General features: G+C 46.3%; 1 protein-coding gene across 1 annotated transcript in view; it reads right to left on the bottom strand.

The window, feature by feature from the left end:
* LOC144685518 (potassium/sodium hyperpolarization-activated cyclic nucleotide-gated channel 1-like) overlaps positions 1-19,621 on the bottom strand; it is a 324,879-nt gene that overhangs the window by 27,477 nt on the left and 277,781 nt on the right. The window contains exon 7 of the mRNA XM_078550109.1: positions 5,316-5,480. Coding sequence (XP_078406235.1) covers positions 5,316-5,480 — 165 coding nt within the window. The remainder of the gene's footprint in view (positions 1-5,315; positions 5,481-19,621) is intronic.

The raw sequence follows: 19,621 nt of genomic DNA, 5'->3' as shown, positions 1-19,621 counted from the left end.
TGGAATTTTGGTTTGGGTCTGCAACCTTTTTTATGGGTAGATGTAGGTTGTGCTCAGTCTGACCCATACTGGTAGGATTGGAACTATGAATTTCAAATTTTCTCCAACTTTGTTAGAATTAAGCATCCTCAGGTTGAGTATACTATCAGTGTACATTCAAACTACGTCTATTCTGTCCACAAAAAACTCCTTAACCCCAAACTTAGATGACCACTGTGTGACATTTCAAGTTTGCACGTCCTTGCGAGCTCTTTGACTGGATAGTTAATTTGTTGATTTTAGCTAAATTGCAAATAGTTTTCTGCTGTAGAGCTGTATGCACTGCAGCAAGCTAAGCTAGCACACCTTGCATAGGTTCCTAAACTGCGTCATAAACTGAATCTGTGCATACTACAAGCAAACAAAAGTAGCATTGTTTGTAAATGCAGCCTGACTTCTCCTTGTCAATGACTTAAAGAACTGGAGAGGCAAAACATGGTGTTAGAAGATTAATGATTCTGCAAGAAGAGAGGGCTGAAAGAAACAAATTGCAATTTGAGTCTGGAGCCCTGCTGAAGCAAGTGCGGCAAAAAAGTAATTTACTGCAGAGCATGAAAACTTTTAGTATCAGATCAGCTGCTCATTATAAATCTGCTCATTTTTCCTTCCATTGGCTTTTTTCTATAATCGGATATTGCTTGTTTTACACTTCTAGTAAAGTTATATGTTTTAACCAACTTGTTTCCTTTCCATTGTAATGGCTAGCTGATCATTTGATTACTATTCAAATCATTAAAAAATAGCTACTTGAATTAACACAACAATAGACACTCAAATAAATTCAATGGTCAATTTGCAAGATATGGAACAACAAATACTGAAGGCAAAAATCCTGAGCCTGGGATGGAAGAATGGTGCTTTTCTTTTGATATTGGGAATTTCTAGTGGAGGTGGGGGCATTTCTTATGTCTACCACCATCCTCCCCCCAACCCCTCCTGTCCTGACATCAGTCATAAGTGATGATAAGCATGATGGCAAGTCGCACCTCAAATATTTCTGCCCAGAGAATAAGCTGTTGGTGAATATCTAGTTCTTAATTCATATGATTTAGAATATAACTTTAAGTTTCTGGAATTAAAGTTTTAATTGTAGAAAATGGGAGCAACTGTTTGAGAAACTGGTGGAAACAACTCTGATGAAAATACAACTCAAATAAGCCTTGGTTTATTACACTTAAAAGGTAGCCTGGGTTTGGCTTTCAAGGTCAAAGTTGGTAGTGAAAAAAGCTGAACAATGAATGATCCATCTCTAAGCATGTAATAGAGCCAGGGAGACTGGAGAGAGGGCAGTTGCATCCATTAGCAATATATTTTTTAATTGTGCATGGGATGGGGGTATCTTTGGCTGGGCCAGCATTCATTACCTATCCCAAATTGCCGTTCAGAAGTTGGTGGTGAGCTGCCTTCTTGAACCGTTGCAGTCCATGTGGTATAGGTACACCCACGGTGCTGTTAGGAAGGCAGTTCTGGGATTTTCACCCTGCGACAGCGATATATTTCCAAGTCATGAAGGTGAGTGACTTGGAGGGGAACTTGCAGGTGGTGGTGTTTCCATGCATCTGCTGTCTTTGCCCTTCTAGGTGGTAAAGGTTGCAGGTTTGGATGATGCTGTCGAAGGAGCCTTGGTGAGTTGCTGCAGCGCACCTTGTAAATGATACACACTGTGTATCATTGGTGGAGGGAGTGGATGCTGAAGGTGGTGGATGGGGTGCCAATCGAGCGGACTGCTTTGTTCCGGATGGTGTCAAGCTTCTTGAATGTTTTGTGGAGCTGCACTCATGCAGGTAAGTGGAGAGTATTTGATCACACTCCTGACTTGTAGATGGTGGACAGGCTTTGGGGAATCACGAAATGAATTACTCTTTGCAGAATTCCTGCTCTTGAAGCCACAGTATTATATGGCTGGTCCAGTTCAGTTTCTGGTCAATGATAATCCCCAGAATGTTGATAGATTGCTCATATAAATTATTCATATGGGTTGCAGAATCAATGAGTTGTGTTGAAGTAATTTGTTTGTATTTCTGTTTGAATCATCCCAAAGCATGCCATTATGCCATAGAGATAGTGATTCATAGTGGAGCCTTGGTTAGAAGATTCTTTTGTTTAATTTATGTGTGTCTGTTTGCTGACAGAAGCAGGGAGTTCAGTTTGGGTTTCGTGAGGGAAAAACAGTGGGAAGATTTGCTCTAGCTTGCAGTTAGTGGAATAAATCTATTTTGATCCTCAAATAGCCTTGTGGCAGAAAGCAGTTAGCTTTGAAAGAGTTATACAGAAGTTGTGGGAACAGACTGGGAAAGAAACAGAATATGTATGTCCAAAGCCAGAAGAAGGAGCTCAAGAGTCCATAGTTGCAAGGTCGTTAAAGAAAATTGGAGGAGCAGTTGGTCATAAGCTAATGAAAGGATCCCAATGAAATTTATACCTTGAGGAATAGTTGGAATACTAAGGAGAATTTAAGTAAATTCCAGAGGTTGCAGCATATCTTTGAGTTGGTCCCAGGAAAAGCGAATGTAACATCAAAATTCTGTGAGATAAGGGAATACTTGGGGGGAAGTAAAAAGTAGAACTGAGTTCATAGCATATGAAGGGTAATGCTCTGGTGGCCCGCGATCAAATCCCACCATGTTATTCGAAGAGATGTGTTCCCCATGAACTCCAAGTGCCCCACAGCTATTTCATGCTCGAATGATCATTAAGTGGCTGCAGACAGGACTTCTGCCCCTCACTCGGAAGAAAGTCCCGCCTTAGAGAGCTGCCGACAATTTGATTGGCCGGAAGCTCTCCAGTCACTGCAGTGACAGCACTGCAGTGGACAGAAGAAGAAATGCAGGAGGAACGGAGGCCCAGGTCCCAGGGCGGGGAGGGTAGGGGAAGTCTGGGGGGTGTGATGGGGGCAATCGGGGTCTCCGTAGAGAAGCTTGGCAGGAGCGGTCAGAGGGGAGGTCCAGAGGCCACCCAGACCTTAAGGAGGGGGTGCCCCCAGTCAGAAGGGGGCTTCTGACTGGAGGCATGCATGAAAGCAACCCACCCCATCACCTTACCGCATGGTGTTTCTTTCTCCAGTTCCCTCCACGGACGTGCAATGGTCCCACCAGCCTAAAAATTGAGGCTGGGCAGTAAACGGCCCAGAAGTAGACATTAATTGGCCACTTAAGGGCCACAATTGGGGCAAGGGCGGGCTTCCCGTCTGAAGCCTTGCCCGCCCCAAAGTAAAATTGCTGTGTGGTCAAGATGGGTGGGAACCCGGAGGGAATCCTGCCACTTCAATTTGGTGCTCCCCATCCCCCCCACCCACTTAAAAACCTGCCGGTGGGGGAGCATAACATTTTGGTCATGGTGTTAAGTTAATAGGGCTTACATTGTTTTATTTTTTTTCATATACAATAAAGTTTGTTTTTGTTTCAAAATGTGAAATCTTGTGGTGTAGCTCTGTCAGTTAACTGCTGGGTGTTCATATTTCTCCTTTAAATGTTAATGGTCCCTAACAGGATCGTAACAAAGCACAAAGTGGTTCACTTCAATAAAACAGGGCATTAGCCTTCTCCAATACATTTTTCTTTTGACATTTCTGAGAATTCAGCTGCTGATGAGAAATGAGAGCTCTCATTTCTAAGTGCACAGGCAGCAAATTGCTGTTGCTCCACTTGTCCAGTGCTTCACCCTCACCCAATCTTTCACTGTTCTAAAAACTTAAAACACAAGCATTAATTGTGTTCTATATTTTATAGCAGGAGTTTCTGAGTAGATACCTCTTGTTCTGTGAAACATATGTAGGGTTTTTTTTTGTTTAGCACACCTGGTGTTAAACTTTCCATGACTGTGGTACAGATGGGAAATTTGGATATGCTCCAGATGGTTGGCCCTCAGAATCTTCCATTAGGTTAGAAAATTCCAGGGGCTAAAATGGATAGAAATTCATGGGAGCTATTAGTTGGACACATGCCCAAACTCTGAACACTGTCGCACCAAATTTTAGATCTGGAAGCACTAAATACAGCAAATTATCCTACTGTCCATGCAGAAAATTACAATTATATAGAAGGACATATTCTATGTAGGCAACTCAAAACTTTCAATAAAATTATTATAAAAAACAAATAGAGCTGGATTTAATGGAGGTGATGGAGTGTCTCACCTGCTGGCTCTCCAGCCAGTGGGAGCCCTGGGCCACCTCCTTTGGGGAAGGCCCACTGAATTAAGTGCACTTAACCAGATAGTGGCAGGCCTTCCCCAGAATCATGGACCTTGCACGCGTTTGCTTGTCATGGTCCCCACATGAGTTAATACAAGTGGCAATGGGATGAGGCCCTTAAGCTGGCATTAACTGTTCATGTGAAGGTCTCAGTTGGCAGTGGGTTGGGAAGGCCATTCGTGGCTCTCCTGCCACAAATTTAATCGGGTGGAGGCGGGAGGACGGCAGGGTTTCCACCCGCCAGCCTCCTGCCTGATTAAGGTCCCCCCCCCCCGCCACACACATATCACCAAACTCACTATAGGAGGGCATTAAATTCCTTCCATAGGGTTAACAGTACAAGCAAGTCAAAGAGGAACAAATAAGCAAAAGAACGGTAAGCTGAGACATGAATGAAAATGCCTGAAGAAACTAATGTTGAAAACTTAAAGTTAGGCTTTGAATGATGTGATAATTTACAAATTTAGATAGAGAATAGCAACTTTGGTTATTAATTTATTGTTTGTGATTAATCATAGCAGAAGATTCTGAAACAGGAGAATGCTTTAGAACTTGGGCAACTAGTTACAGTGACTGTGTAAATGGAGTTTCTCTGCATTAGAGCAGACATCAAAGTACTGAACAGTAAAACCTCCTCCACTCAAATCTACACAGCCCCTATGAAATGGTGCAGAACACCCTTCTCCTCTGTGCAACATGGAAGTAAGGGCGGAGCTACCCAAAGAACAACTGTGGCTTTTCTAGAGTTTGGAAGCTCAGGGGAAGGTGCAAAGTGAAAACAAAAATAAAATGTAAAACAGAGATTTTATACATTTCTAAACAATGAAAATGTCTTCAAAAATGTTTTTCTACCATGATGCATAGAGCTAAACGTCAAAGTGATTAACTTCTCAAGAAATATTTTGTTTACAAGGAGAACGGGGGTTACTGAATGTTAATTATAACATTGGCAAAGGGGGAAAATTAATTTATCTGTTGTTACCATTATTTCTGCTTTTAAGTGATTTATTTGCACATTGTAGAATTTAGCAGTTTACCTACAGTTACTGTTAGTCCAATAGCAGCACAAATTCAATCAACATACCAATTCTGTTTAGTCTGTCAATTGCCACAGTTTCAAATGCTCTTCGCATCATTGGGTACTGCTCCAGCACTTCGTTGAAATGGTCCACAGAGAGCGAGTAGAGTCGACAGTAGGTGTCAGCTTTCACGCTGGCAGTACGCCGTCCTTTGGTTAGTAAGCAGATTTCTGGAGAGAGACAGACAGGAAATAAAAATTCAGTGACATAGATTGAATCTGTCGGAAGCTCCATTAGATCATTTTACCAATCTGATGCAACAAATTGATCCGGAAGATTGTTATTTCTGCCCCAGTGATGTTTTTTTGGGGGGTGGTGGGGTTACTGGTGGGCTGAGTGTTGACAGAAAATGTTTCTTTCTGAAATGGGCACTGGGTTTTTGATATCAGTAAATTTCAATTGTCGCAGGAGAGTTTCATAACTATGGTTGTCTAACCTCAACTAGGGAGATGATGAGATGCTATAATGGATCTCAGTGTCCCATGCTACGGTTCACACAGCTGGGGCAGGATTTTTTGGATGGCAGGGTTTCCCGTCTCACCACCCATAGAATTGGCAAGAAATAAATCTCCTCCAATCTCAGCAACCCCACAGCCATTTAACACTACAAGGAGCGTTAAATGGCTGGAAACAGGACATTGCCTCTCACTCTGGTTGAAATACCTTGTCAGTAAGCTACCATCAAATCTGATTGGCCAGCAGCTCTGTAGTCCCAGCAGCATCAGTGGAAGCAGTGGTCATGATTGGGACTAAAATCAGTCCCCAGAATATAAATCCTGGAGTCCAGGGCCAAATAAGTGCAGAGGGTCTCAAAGAGGCGAGGGAAAGTGAGGAGGCCGGGGATGGTGGGGAGAGGTGGGTAAATTTTGGGAGAGTTGATCTGGAAAAAGGAAACCTGAGGGAGGTGCCCTCCCCTGCCCCCTTCCCACCATGGCCCGAGTAAGGTGACTTGCTGAGCTTCTCCCCTGCCCCTGAACTTTGCCTGTCAGCCTCAAAATTGAGTCCGGGTGGGAAGCAGCCCTCAGGTGGGCAATAAGACTTGCCCAGCCAACATAAAATTGAGTACAGATCGGGGGCGGGAGGGCTACCCAGGGAATTTAACAGCCCCCGCCCCCACTGCTGCCAAACCTGCATATAAATGTCTGTCAACTTTGGATATGTTGAAACTTGGCTGTAATAGCAAAGAGCTCAAATGAAAAGGTGCAATGCTCATGCAAGTGTAATGTAACACATGGCACCTGCCTCAGAATAGATGGGAAAATGGGGAATTAAATGGAAATTAAATTAATAATAATTTGGTGAAATTATTTTATTGTTATTTGGGTACTATATTGATTGAGATGCATGCAGGGTAACTGCACACATCAACATTTCTCTAAACGAAACTCCATGGCCAGGATTTTTCAGTTGGTGTGCGGGGCCGGCCCGACACGCCAGCACATAAAGTGATGCGCGATGACGTTGGGCGTGCGTCTTGCGATGTTTCGTTTGGCGGGCGTGTGCCAGAGTCGGCTGCGTGCCCGCCGATAATTGATAGGCCTATTATGGCCATTAACCAAGTAATTCATTTCAAGTTTACGCTGCCCATCCAAACTTACGGTTGGCGGGCAGGCGAAAAGGCCAAGCGGCCTTTATGTTTTTTAGGAAGAACTTTTTATTTAATTCGTAAAAGCTTTACTAAACCTCATCCAGCTCGTGGATGAGGTTTACTAAAGCTTTTACGAATTAAATAAAAGGTTTTTCTGAAAAATAAAAAACATGTCCCATCTCATGTGACACAGTCGCATGAGGGGACGTGTTTCATTAAATTTTTTATTACATTCATTTATTTATTCAAAAGCACTTCAATCTCGTTGAGGCAGCTCCGTGCCTCTGGGAGATTGAAGCGCTCTTTCGTGCGCACGCGTGAAAGAGCGCTGGAGCCGACTCTCCTTCCTCCCCCCGCCCGCAGAGATAGTGTTCATCGCTCGCGTATTACGCTGGGTGGGCCTTAATTGGCCCGCCCACATAAAATGGCGGTGCGGAGCTGATCTTGGGCGGTGGTCGGCTCTGCGATCGCCCCCTTCTGCTCCCGCCGAGCCCGTCTGACGTGGGAAAAAGTCAGGCCCATCTTCCTTCTTCAGTGGACGTGAAAGATCCCATGGCGCTATTCAAACAAGAGCAGGGAAGTTCTGGCCTATATGTATCCCTCAACTAAGGTCACTAAAACAGAATATCTAGTTAACATTCCATTGTTGTTTGTGGGATTAGCTGTGCACCATCTGGCTGTTTGCTACTTTTCCCCACATCACAACAGTGACTACACTTCCAATGTACTTAATTAGCTGCAAAGTGCTTTGGGACACCCTGAGGTCATGAAAGGTTCCCTATAAATGCAAGTTCTTTCTTTCTTTAGTTAGTTGCAATCAAGATCACTTAAGCCAAGCAATTGTAGAGAACAGATATTCTGTAATTGTACAGAAGGACAACTAGATATTTGGAAGCTGGAAGAATCATTTTAATGATGCAAAGTATGGGAAGAAAATGGTAGCAGGAACTCTATATCTGCTATTTGTGAATGTACTTCAACATTCTACAGCTTTGATTGTTGACCTGCTGCTGACAAATTAGTGGTGGCTAATGAGCCAAAAGTTTTCAATGTCCAAGCAGCGAACACAGACGACAAGAATCTCTTAATTCATGCTCAACCACTAGCATAATCCCTGTATTTACCTTGGGGAGAATTTTCAGCATGTCGGGCAGGTTGTGCGTGAGCGGGCGCAGGTGGGAATGGAGCCGATTGCCACCCGCGATCGGCTCCGCGCTGCCATTTTATGCGGCGGGGCAATTAAGGCCCACCCAGCGTGAATCACGGCTTCCGAGGACAGCGGGAGAGGGTGGGCGGCAGCGGGGCTCCAATGACCACCGGGTCCAGTGGCGACCCTGTGGCCTGTTTAAAAGCAGCGCAGGCAGCCTTCCAAAGGCTGCCAACAATGGCGCATGGAAGGATTCCCAACAGCGCTCTCAGAGAGCAGGCCAGGCAGGAGGGCAGGTCGGTGGGGTATTGTGCCCCAAGATTCTCAGATGAGTGCCTCACTGCTCTCCTTGAGGAGGTGGCAGCATGGCACGGGATCATCGTGCCAAGGGACAGGAGGAGGAGGCCCCCCCCACATGATGAAACGTGCCTGGGAGGAGGTGGCAGAAGGGGTCAGCTCATACGATGTGGTGCGACACAGCTTGATTCAGTGCCGCAAGCGGTTCAACGACCTCTTGTGATCGGGAAGGGTGAATACCGTGTTGGCATGGGTCACTTAGCACAGCAGTTAGGTTGGCCCTCCTGACACTCCCCCCAACTCTGAATTTAGTTACTGCATTAAATCATATGGCCTTCGTTGGGTGGGCTAGCATTTATTGCCTATGCCTAGTTGCCCCTGAGAGGGTGGTGCTGAGCTGGCTTCTGTAAGTGCATGTGGTGCACTTACACTCACATTACTGTTTTGGGGGTGACCTCAAGGATCTGTACCTAGGCGCAGTGCTGGAACACCAAAACATTTCAAAGTCAGGATGCTGACTGACTGGGAGGGGAACTTCCAGGTGGCGGGGCAGCCATCCATCTGCTGCCCTTGGCCTTCTAGGTGGTAGTGCTCCTTGGTTTGGAAGGTCTTACAGTGTGAGTGGCAAATGTGATGGAGACTGCATCCGGGCAAGGGGGTCAGCCCTGGCTGCTTGGAGTGAGTGTATGGCGGCTCCAGGGTCACGAATTGGATGAGCCCTGCAATATTTCACTCAGGTGGGGGTGGCAGGGATGCAATGGCAATCCAGGTACAGGGTGGGCTAATCAATGCTCCTCTCTCCTTTCAGAAGACTGCACACAATAATGCAGAACAGATGCGGACTAGCGGAGGGCAGGCCCACCTACTCATACTCACCAGATACGAGCAAGAGGCTCTTGAGCTGGAGAGGCACCATGCACCCAGGTCTACTGGCAGTGGTGAGGTTGGGGTGCCAGTGGGGGGGGTAAGGGTGCCGTGCACTGAGGTCACAATGACTGTCATTGCAGCCATTCCACTGTTGGCTGTTTAGTGAACTCAGCTTCCATCATGGGTTTCCCATTGATTATGGCAGGAGGAGCGCATCCTGATTGGGATGCACATTCACAGTGTTACGACTTCAACTAATCAAATGTCCTTGTTCTCCCTTTCAGCCTCACCGGTGCATGCCCGGGCTCAGGAGACAGAGGACCCGTTATTGACACCTGAGGGCCCTGAAGATATACACGTACCAGCGTCACACCATCTCAGCCAGGCAGGTACCAGCGCAGATACCAGCACCATGGTGGGGATAAGATCGCTGTCTAGTGTCCTGGGGCACAGTGGTGAGGGCACTTCACATTCGCTTGAGGTGCAGGCAGAGACAGAGAGTGCCATGGTGCCGGCAGTTGGAGGAATGCTGGGGTCCAGGAACATGCTCAGTCAGTGACTGATGATGTTCCTCTGGAGTGGTTCCTGAGGCAGCAGATGCTGGAAGTCCAGCAGGGTGTGCGGTAAGATCTGGCGGAGATACATGAGGGAATGTGTGCCATGGTCTCCGTGATGGAGGAGTCCATGTGGAGCATCAGCAATGCACTGACCCTCATGGCCGAGCGCACTGCCTCCTCCATGGAGAGAGTGGCCACTCTCATGGAGAGGCTCCTCCAGGAGAACAATCAGGGCTTCCTGGGGTTGCGCTCGGACCTGCAAGCCCTCACACCGGCAATGACTTCTCGTGGTCACTGTCAGTGTGGGAGATGGATTGGGCACCCAGTGTCTCAGTTAGGTGCCCATCCATCAACGGTGAGCAGGGAGGTCCGAAGCGATCTCACTTTGGCACACGAGCTGCCTGTCGTCTCTATGGGCTCCTCTCAGGGCGCTCCGGATAAGGGCAGCAGCCCTTCCGCCCTTCTGCCAGTGACTGTAGCATCCGATGAGGCTACGGTGACTGGGGTGGTGCCAGCCGTGCCACTGACTGCTCCCTCCCAGGCGGGGCCAGCATAGGCTCCACGGGCCAGAGGACGGCCGCCAAGGTCATCAAGGCCAACAGGACAGCAGAGTGAGCAGGCTGCCTCGAATGCCGGTGCCAAAAAGGGGGAAACACCTAGACGTAGCACCTGAAAAGGTAAGGGTAAATCACCTTAGCAATTACACGGGCTTATCACTGCTGGTTTTCTGCTGCCCCCGTATTAGTTGTTTCTCATTCGGTGAACAGCTCAACACCTTTTAATGAACTTTCATTTCTGTTTTGTAGTATGAAATCATTAAGTGCTTTAGTTCTGAACAAGGCTCAGAGTGATTTATTATTTCTGCAGGTGGACGGGTACCTATGATGTTATGAGTGAGTTGTTTGTCATTCAGCTTTATTGACAAAGCACATAGTTAATATTCCTAACCAGGCAGATGTTGCTCTCAGGTATCGAGTATGAAGCCTGCAGCCCTGGTTTGTGTTAGAGATCCATCTGTGGTGGGTTAGCTGAAGGATCTTTGGATCAAAGCGTCCTGGGTGCCCCTGCCTCCCTGGAGGTTGCCCAGGTCAGCATCTATCTCCTCAGTGTTCTCCTGAGCGTGCTCCTCGTCCTCGGACTCACTACTGGACTCATCGTGCGCAGCCAGAAAATCTGCATCAACATCTTCTTCCTCCATTGCAACCCCCCTTTCCAGCGCCAGATTGTGGAGAGCGCAGCTTGCAATCACTGTCAGTGACACATGATCTGGGGGGTACTGGAGTGCGTCCCCTCAACGGTCCAGGCACTGGAAGTGCATCTTGAGAAGACCGATGGAGAAGACCCTTGTGGAGGCGTGGCTCCTATTGTACCGCTGCTCAGCTTCTGTTCTTGGATGGTGGAGAGGCGTCATGAGCCACCTTCTGAGGGGAAAGCCAGATGTCTCCCAACAGCCAACTATCCAGCCGGGCCGGGGCACTGAAGAGCCCTGACATCTGGGAGTGTCTGAGGATGTAGGCGTTGTGGGAGCTGCCTGGGTACTTTGCACAGACTCGTAGAAGCTGCATCCTGCGATCACACACTATCTGAACGTTCATGGAGTGGAATCCCTTCCTGTTGACAAAGGCACCGGGCTTACCTACTGGTGCCTTGATGGCCACATGTGTGCAGTCTATTGCACCCTGGATGCGGAGGAAGCCAGCAGTAGCCACGAAGCCTCTGGCTCACTCCACCTGGCTGGCATCATCCAAACAGTAGTGAATGAAAGTCAATGCATGCCTAAACAGAGCTTCTGTTACTTGCTTGACACAACTGTAGACAGCTGACTTGGAGACTCCGCAAAGATCACCCACCGACCTCTGGAAAGAGCTGGAGGCATAGAAGTTGAGGGCAGCCGTGACCTTCAACGCCAGTGGATATCCACCCACACAGTTGGAGCTGATCTCAGGGCCTATCATTTGACAGATGAAGATCACTGTCTCCCTTAAGAGATGGAGCCTCCTTCAGCATTGCACCTCAGACATATTGAGGTAGCTGCTTTGCCGCCTGTAAACCCTGGCAGCAGAATAGTGGCGTCTTCTGCAGCCCCTTCTGCCTTAGACTTCCGGTTGGCCCTGCGTCCCTTGTGCCTGTGCCTGTCCTCCCAAAGGTGGCTCCCCTGGAGGCTGAATATGGCTTCCTCTGCCTTCTGGCCCTCTCTTCCTCCTCAGGGGAGTTGCCTCCAGTGGAGAGCACAACCCCCATTCCCAGGGTAAGGAAATACTGTCTGAAATCTGCAAGGCCCCAAGAATTATGTTTACTCCAGAGTCCTGACCTGAAGCCTGTTATCCCTGTAAGAGCAGTTCTGAAGAGATTTGAAGTTCTCCTGTTCACACAAGCAAGTAGCAGTAAGTTTTTAAAGTAAATGGCTAACAAGTAGCATTCGTGAGCCCACTCACCCTCTTATCCCACCTATGGATGAGGTTTTTAAGAATGTGGACAACCTGCCTGCCCGTTGCGCCCGTGCGATGCTCTGAAAATCGCATGGGGTCTGAAAAATCACAGTGTATTAATGGCTCAAGGGCCTAAGTGGCCCGTTAATTAATGGCGGGTGCGCATCGGAGCTCATTGTGCACCCGCCCACTGAAATATCGCAATGGTGAGGGGTGACATCGGGACGCATGCCCGACGTCATCACGCATCATTTTACGTGTTGGTCTGTTGGGCCCGTCCCCGCACGCCCACGTCAAAATCCTGCCCCTTGAATAAGTGAATTTTGTGTGTATCTAATCAGAACTGGAGGGGCCAGCATGGATTTATAAAGAGTTAAACATTGTGTCATGGGGCAGAATTTTCTCTTCGGCGTGCAGCCCGACGTCACCCCGCGTCATTCAGATCTTTCGCTTGACGGGCGCACGCTGGAGGCGGCTGAGTGCCCACCGAACTGTCAAAGGCCTGTTAAGGCCATTAATAAACCAATTAGACTAATTCTCAATGCTGCCCATCCAACCTTAAGGCTGGCGGCAGGCGAAGAGCCCAAGCGGCCTTTGCGTTTTTCATGAAACCTCATCCACGGGCGGGATGAGGTTTCATGAAGGTGTTATTAAGTTAATAAATACATTTTGCTCATTTCATAAACAAGAGGGGACACATGTAAATGATTTTTAACTTTCTTTATTTTAAACTTTCAATTTGAACTTAATCTCCCTGAGGCAGCTCTGTGCCTCAGGGAGATTTCTGTGTTCTTTCGCACGCATGCACGAAAGAGCGCAGGCCCCGACTCTCCCTCCTCCCCCTCTGCCCATACAGCTTGCATTGAGTGCTACTGGGTGCACGTCATGCTGGGCGGGCCTTAATTGGCCCACCCACATGAAATGGCAGCGCGCAGCTGATCATGGGTGGCGATTGGCTCTGTGCCCACCTGCGCCCACTCCCGACTGGCCCGTCCGATAGGCAGTAGATTCTGCCCAATGTTACACTTATATAAAGTTAGAATTAGACTCCATTTAGAGTACTATGTTCAGTTTGGGGCACTGCACCTCAGGAAGGATATATTGGCCTTGGAGGTTTCACAGTACAGATTCACTAGAATTAGACTGGGGCTGAACAAGTTAAATTATGAGGCCAGGTTGCATAAACTAGGTTTCCCTTCTCTCATGTATTGAAGATTAAGAGATTGTCTAATTGAGGTGTTTAATAAGATTAAGTGACTTGATGGGTTAAATAGGGGGTGTAAACTTAAAGTTAGAGCTTGTCCATTCTTAGATGTTGTTAGAAAGCACTTCATCCCATACAGTATAGTGCAAACCTGGAATTCTCTTTCCCCAAAAAACTGTTGTGGTTGGATGAATTCACTTGTCAAACTGAGATGGATAAGATTTTTTTTTTGGAAACGTTATTATGGGTTACATGGGAGGCGATGGCGTAGTGGTATTGACTAAGTAATCCAGAGACCCAGGGTAATGCTCTGAGGACCCAGGTTCGAATCCCACCATGGCAGATGGTGGAATTTGAATTCAATAAAAATCTGGAATTAAAAGTCCAATGATGACCATGAAACCATTGTCGATTGTTGTAAAAAACCCATCTGGTTCACTAATGCCCTTTAGGGAAGGAAATCTGTCGTCCTTGCCTGGTCTGGCCTACATGTGACTCCAAACCCACAGCAATGTGGTTGACTCTTAAATGCCCTCTGAAATGGCTTAGCAAGCCACTCAGTTGCAACAAACCGCTCTGCAAAGTCTTCCTTACTAACATCTGGGGCCCAGTGCCAAAATTGGGAGAGGTGTCTTACAGACACCTTACTAGTCAAGCAACAGCCTAACATAGTCATCCTCATGGAATCATACCTTACAGATAACGTCCCAGACTCCAAAATCACCATCCCTGGGTATGTCCTGTCCCATCGGCAGGACAGACCCAGCAGAGGTGGCGGCACAGTGGTTTATAGTCGGGGGGGAATTGCCCTGGGAGCCCTCAACATCAACTCTGGACCCCATTAAATCTCATGGCATCGGGTCAAACATAGACAAGGAAACCTGCTGATTGCCACGTACCACCCTCCCTCAGCTGATGAATCAGTGCTCCTCCATGTTGAACATCACTTGGAGGAAACACTGAGGGTGGCAAGGGTGCAGACTGTTCTCTGGGTGGGGGACTTCAATGTCCATCACCAAGAGTAGCTCGTAGCACCACTGCTGGTTGAGTCCTAAATGACATAGCTGCTAGACTGGGTCTGTGGCACATGGTGAGGGAACCAACAAGATGGAAAAACATACTTGACCTCATTCTCACCAACCTGCTTGCTGCAGATGCATCTGTCCTTGACAGTATCGGTACTGTCCACCACACAGTCATTGTGGAGATGAAGTCCCGCCTTCACATTGAGGATACCCTCCATTGTGTTGTGTGGCACTACTAACGTGCTAAATGGGGTAGATTTTGAACAGATCTAGCAACTCAAGACTGGGCATCCATGAGGCACTGTGGGCCATCAGAAACAGCAGAACTGTACTCGAACACAATCTGTAACCTCATGGCCTGGCATATCCCCCACTCTACTATTACAATCAAGCTAGGGAATCAACCCTGGTTCAATGAAGAGTGCAGGAGGGCATGCCAGAAGCAGCACCAGGCATACCTAAAAATGAGGTATCAACCTGGTGAAGCTATAAAACAGGGCTGCTTGCATGCCAAACAGGATAAGCAACAAGTGATAGACAGAGATAAGTGATCCCACAGCCAACGGATCAGATCTAAGTTCTGCAGTCCTGCCACATCCAGTCATGAATGATGGTGGACAATTAAACAACTCGCTGGAGGAGGTGGCTCCACAAATATCCCCATCCTGAATGATGGGGGAGCCCAGTACAGCAGTGCAAAAGATAAGGCTGAAGCATTCGCAACAATCTTCAGCCAGAAGTGCCAAGTGGATGATCCATCTTGGCCTCCTCCGGAGGTCCCCAGCATCACAGATGCCATTCTTCAGCCAATTCGATTCACTCCACATGATATCAAGAAACGGCTGAAGGCACTGGACAACATTCCGGCAATAGTACTGAAGACTTGTGTTCCAGAACTTGCCGTGCCCCGAGCCAAGCAGTTGCAGTACAGCTGCAACACTGGCATTTACCTGGCTATGTGGAACATTGCCCAGGTATGTCCTGTTCACAAAAAGCAGGACAAATCCAACCCGGCCAATTACCGCCCCATCAGTCTACTCTCCATCATCAGTAAAGTAATGGAAGGGGTCATCAACAGTGCTATCAAGCGACACATGCTTAGCAATAACCTGCTCACTGATGCCCAGTTTGGATTTCGCCAGGGCTACTCAGCTCCTGACCTCGTTACTGCCTTGGTTCAAACATGGACAAAAGAGCTGAACTCCTGAGGTGAGGTGAGGGAGACTGCCCTTAACATCTAGGCAGCATTTTACCGAGTATGGCATCAAGGAGCCCTAGCAAAACTGGAGTCAATGGGAATCAGAGGAAAAAATTCCGTTGGTTGGAGTCATGCTAGCACAAAGGAAGATGATTGTGGTTGTTGGAGGTCAGTCATCTCAGCTCCAGGACATCACTGCAGGAGTTCCTCAGGGTAGTGTCCTTGCCCCAACCATCTTCAGCTGCTTCATCAATGACCTTCCTTCCATCATGAGGTCAGAAGTGGGGATGTTCGCTGATGATTGCACAATGTTCAGCACCATTCGCGACTCCTCAGATACTGAAGCAGTCCATGTCCAAATGCAGCAAGACCTGGACAATATCCAGGCTTGGGCTGACAAGTGGCAATGACCATCTCCAATAAGAGAGCATCCAACCATCGCCCCTTGATGTTCAATGGCATTACCATCACTGAATCCCTCACTATCAACATCCTGGAGATTACCATTGACCAGAAACTGAACTGGTCTAGCCATATAAATACTGTGGCTACAAGAGCAGGTCAGAGGCTAGGAATCGTGCGATGAGTAACTCACCTCCTGACTCCCCAAAGCCTGTCCATCATCTACAAGGTGAAATGATGGAGTTCTCCTCACTTGCCTGGATGAGTGCAGCTCCTCCAACACTGAAGAAGCTGGACACTGTTCAGGATAATGCTGTCTGCTTGATTGGCACCACATCCACAAACATTCACTCCCTCCACCACTGGTGCACAGTGGCATCAGTGTGTACCTTATACAAGACGTACTACAATGACTCAACAAGGCTCCTTCGACAGCACTTTCCAAACCCACAACCACTACCACCTAGAGGGACAAGGGCAGCAGATGGACGGGAACATCACCACGTGGAAGATCCCCTCCAAGTCACTCACCATCCTGACTTGGAAATATATCACCATTCCTCCACTGTCACTAGGTCAAAATCCTGGAACTCCCTCCCTAACTTCATTGTGGGTATACCTACACCACATGGACTGCAGCGGGTCAAGAAGGCAGTTCACCACCACCTTCTCAAGGGCAACTAGGGATTGGCAACAAATGCTGGGCCAACCAGCGAAGTCCACTTCCCATGAATGAATAAAAAAAGAACATAACAAAGGCAGGTATATGGAGTTAAGAGGCAGATCAGCCATGTTCTAATTGAATGAAGGAACAGACTTGAGAAGCTGAATGGGCCGCTCCTGTTCCTATGTCCCTGTATTTTTCCAAGACTACATTTAAAGGTAGATGACTCTTGTTTACCGTGCAATATAATTTTTTGCATGCAAGACATCCTAAGATTGAAGTATCCAAAATTAGGCTCAAATTAATGAAGATTCTACTGAAACAATTTTAAAATATTGTAATTCTCCCTCACTCTCACAAATTTTATTTTGTTTTAAAATAATGAGTTCCTGAAAATTAACTGACCAAATCAGGTAACTTCTGATGATGAAATGAAACACCATGCAGAACTCCACTAGTGGATCAGTGGGTGAAGGCATTGCTCAATGTAGTAGTGAGCCATATAGACTAGGAAGATCTCAGGAATAACCATTGCTTTAAGCTGACTTAACTGGCTTCAGTTAAGATCTGGAGTATGATATGTACACCTGAGTATGATGAAACTGAAAAGCAAATAAAGAATGCATGAAGGCAGGATTAAGAGAAATGGTATGATGAGATGTGAGTAATAGAGCTGGAAAGAAATCAATATTGAGTCCAATATAACTCTTTTTTAGAACTCAAAATGAGAGTTACGCACCAGAAGATGAAATCTTTGACAAGTAGAAAGAAAGTGACAATAACAGAGTGGGTGCATAAAAGACAGATATGGCAAATATTGTTTGAAAGGGATGTAGTCGCAAAAAATGGGCAGAATATATAAGTGAGTTTTATGATGATCCAAACCATGGGAGTCCTCAAGATATAGAGGCAAATGTTGGACCAAACATATTGATATCAGAGGTAAAGAATGCTTTGAAATTAAGGAGTAGAGGAAACGCTCCAGGCATAGATGAAGTAACAACAGAACATCTAAAAGCCCTTGGAGAAACAGAATTAGAAATGATAAAATAAATTTATGATCAAATATATATCAAAGGATATATTCCAAGTAACTTGAGACATTCATTATTTATTGTTACCTTAGAAATCTAAAGCAATTGAGTGCAATCAATTTAGAACAAAGCTTAACAAGTCATCTCATTAAACTGATCTTGAAAATCATAATAGAAATAAGTAATAACATATTTGAAGCAGAAACTGGTGAAACAAAGTCTGGATTTACACCTGGATTAGGAGCAAGAGAGGGAAGATTTAACCTAAGGGCAATCTTAATAAATATCTAGAAGTAAACAAAAATATTTATATATATATATATATATATATGCTTCATAGACTATTTAAATTATTCGATTGTGTTTATCACCAAAAGCTAATATTAGCTATATAGATATGTTGTTGAAATCTGACATTGACAGTAAAGATGGGAGATTTATCCACAGCCTATATTAGGACTAAATAGTGAGCATCAGGCTAGAAGATGGACAACCAGACATGTTTCAAATGAAGAGAGTAGTACGACAAGGCTGCGTACTGTCACCAAAATTATTCAATCTGTACACAGAACAAACATTCAGAGAATTAGATGTACTTCCAGGGATAAAAATTGGAGGCAAGAACATAACAAACTTCCTGTTCACTGAGGACACAGCATTATTTGCAGAACCAGAAGGGGGCCTACAAAGCAATGTAGATCAAGCAAAATCTACAAGTTTAGAATATGGTTTGAGCATGAACACCAAAAAGACACAAACAATGCTCGTTAGAAAGAGTACATTACAAGAAACTAGAGTGAAGATTGAAGTAGATGGTGTTACACTGGAATAAATAGATATGTTTGTCAATTTAGGACAAACGATAGCAGAAGATGGTAGATGCGGTGCCAAAATTAGAGATCGCCAAAAGTAATTTTGTGAAGATGAAGAATGTGTTAACAAGAAAACTCAAGCTTGTAACAAGGAAAAACCTCATAAGATGCCACATTCTATCCACTTTCTTGTATGCCTCAGAAACCCGGCCAATAAATAAAGATCTGTGGAAGAAATTAGAGGCCTTCCAAATGTGGATACTAAGGTGTATGCTAAAAATTCCAATTATAGACCTTAAGACCAATGAAAATGTGCTTGAAATTGCAAGAACAAAAAAAAACTCTAAAAAAGTGACATCCAGGACGAAAATGTCAGCATTTCTGCCATTTGATCAGAGCTGAAGAGCTGCAAAGATCTCTTCTAGAGGGCAAAGTGGAGAGTGGCAGAAAGAGGGGGTCGACCTGTGCATAGTTAGATGATGGATGTCACAGGCAGTTGCAGGCGAGTTACAATGGATATGTGAGGATGGGGCATGACAGACGAGTATGACATACCATGACAGCAGATCTCCTGGTAGGAGTAGCTACAAGCAGCAGCAGCAGCAGCAGTCAGTAGGACCATTACTATTGGCCTCAACATCTCTTGCAAAGTAAAGAATAAGCCACTGGTTCTAGGCCTGATGGCCACCTAGAGACCCTTGCTGCAGCTTTCATGTGAGTTGGTGTGAAATAAGGACAGAATTGGAACAAAAGTAGTAAATGCTAGAAACAGCCCGCAGTTTGAATGTATACTGGAGAGAACAAGTGGGGATCCTTCTTTAGAACTGGAAAATATTACAGATGAACAGCATTTAAAAAGGAACAGAACAAAGAAAAAGATGAGGCAAAAAAACATAGGGCAGAATTTTGCCCTTGGTGGGGGTGCTCAGTGAGGGCGGACGGGGATGGTCAGGATGCTGACCACCGTCCGCAATCGGTTCTGCACCGCAATTTCATGCGGGCAGGCCAATTAAAGCTCGCCCAGCATGGAAGGCTAGCGGCAGTGCTCAGCACTGCCTGTGTGGGAGGGGGGAGGAGGGCGAGTGGG

The sequence above is a fragment of the Cetorhinus maximus genome, chromosome 1 (assembly GCF_964194155.1).
Source record: "Cetorhinus maximus chromosome 1, sCetMax3.hap1.1, whole genome shotgun sequence".
NCBI classification, from domain to species: Eukaryota; Metazoa; Chordata; class Chondrichthyes; order Lamniformes; family Cetorhinidae; genus Cetorhinus; species Cetorhinus maximus.
Note: the sequence above shows the minus strand (reverse complement) of the source record. Positions and strands in the feature narration are given on the sequence as shown.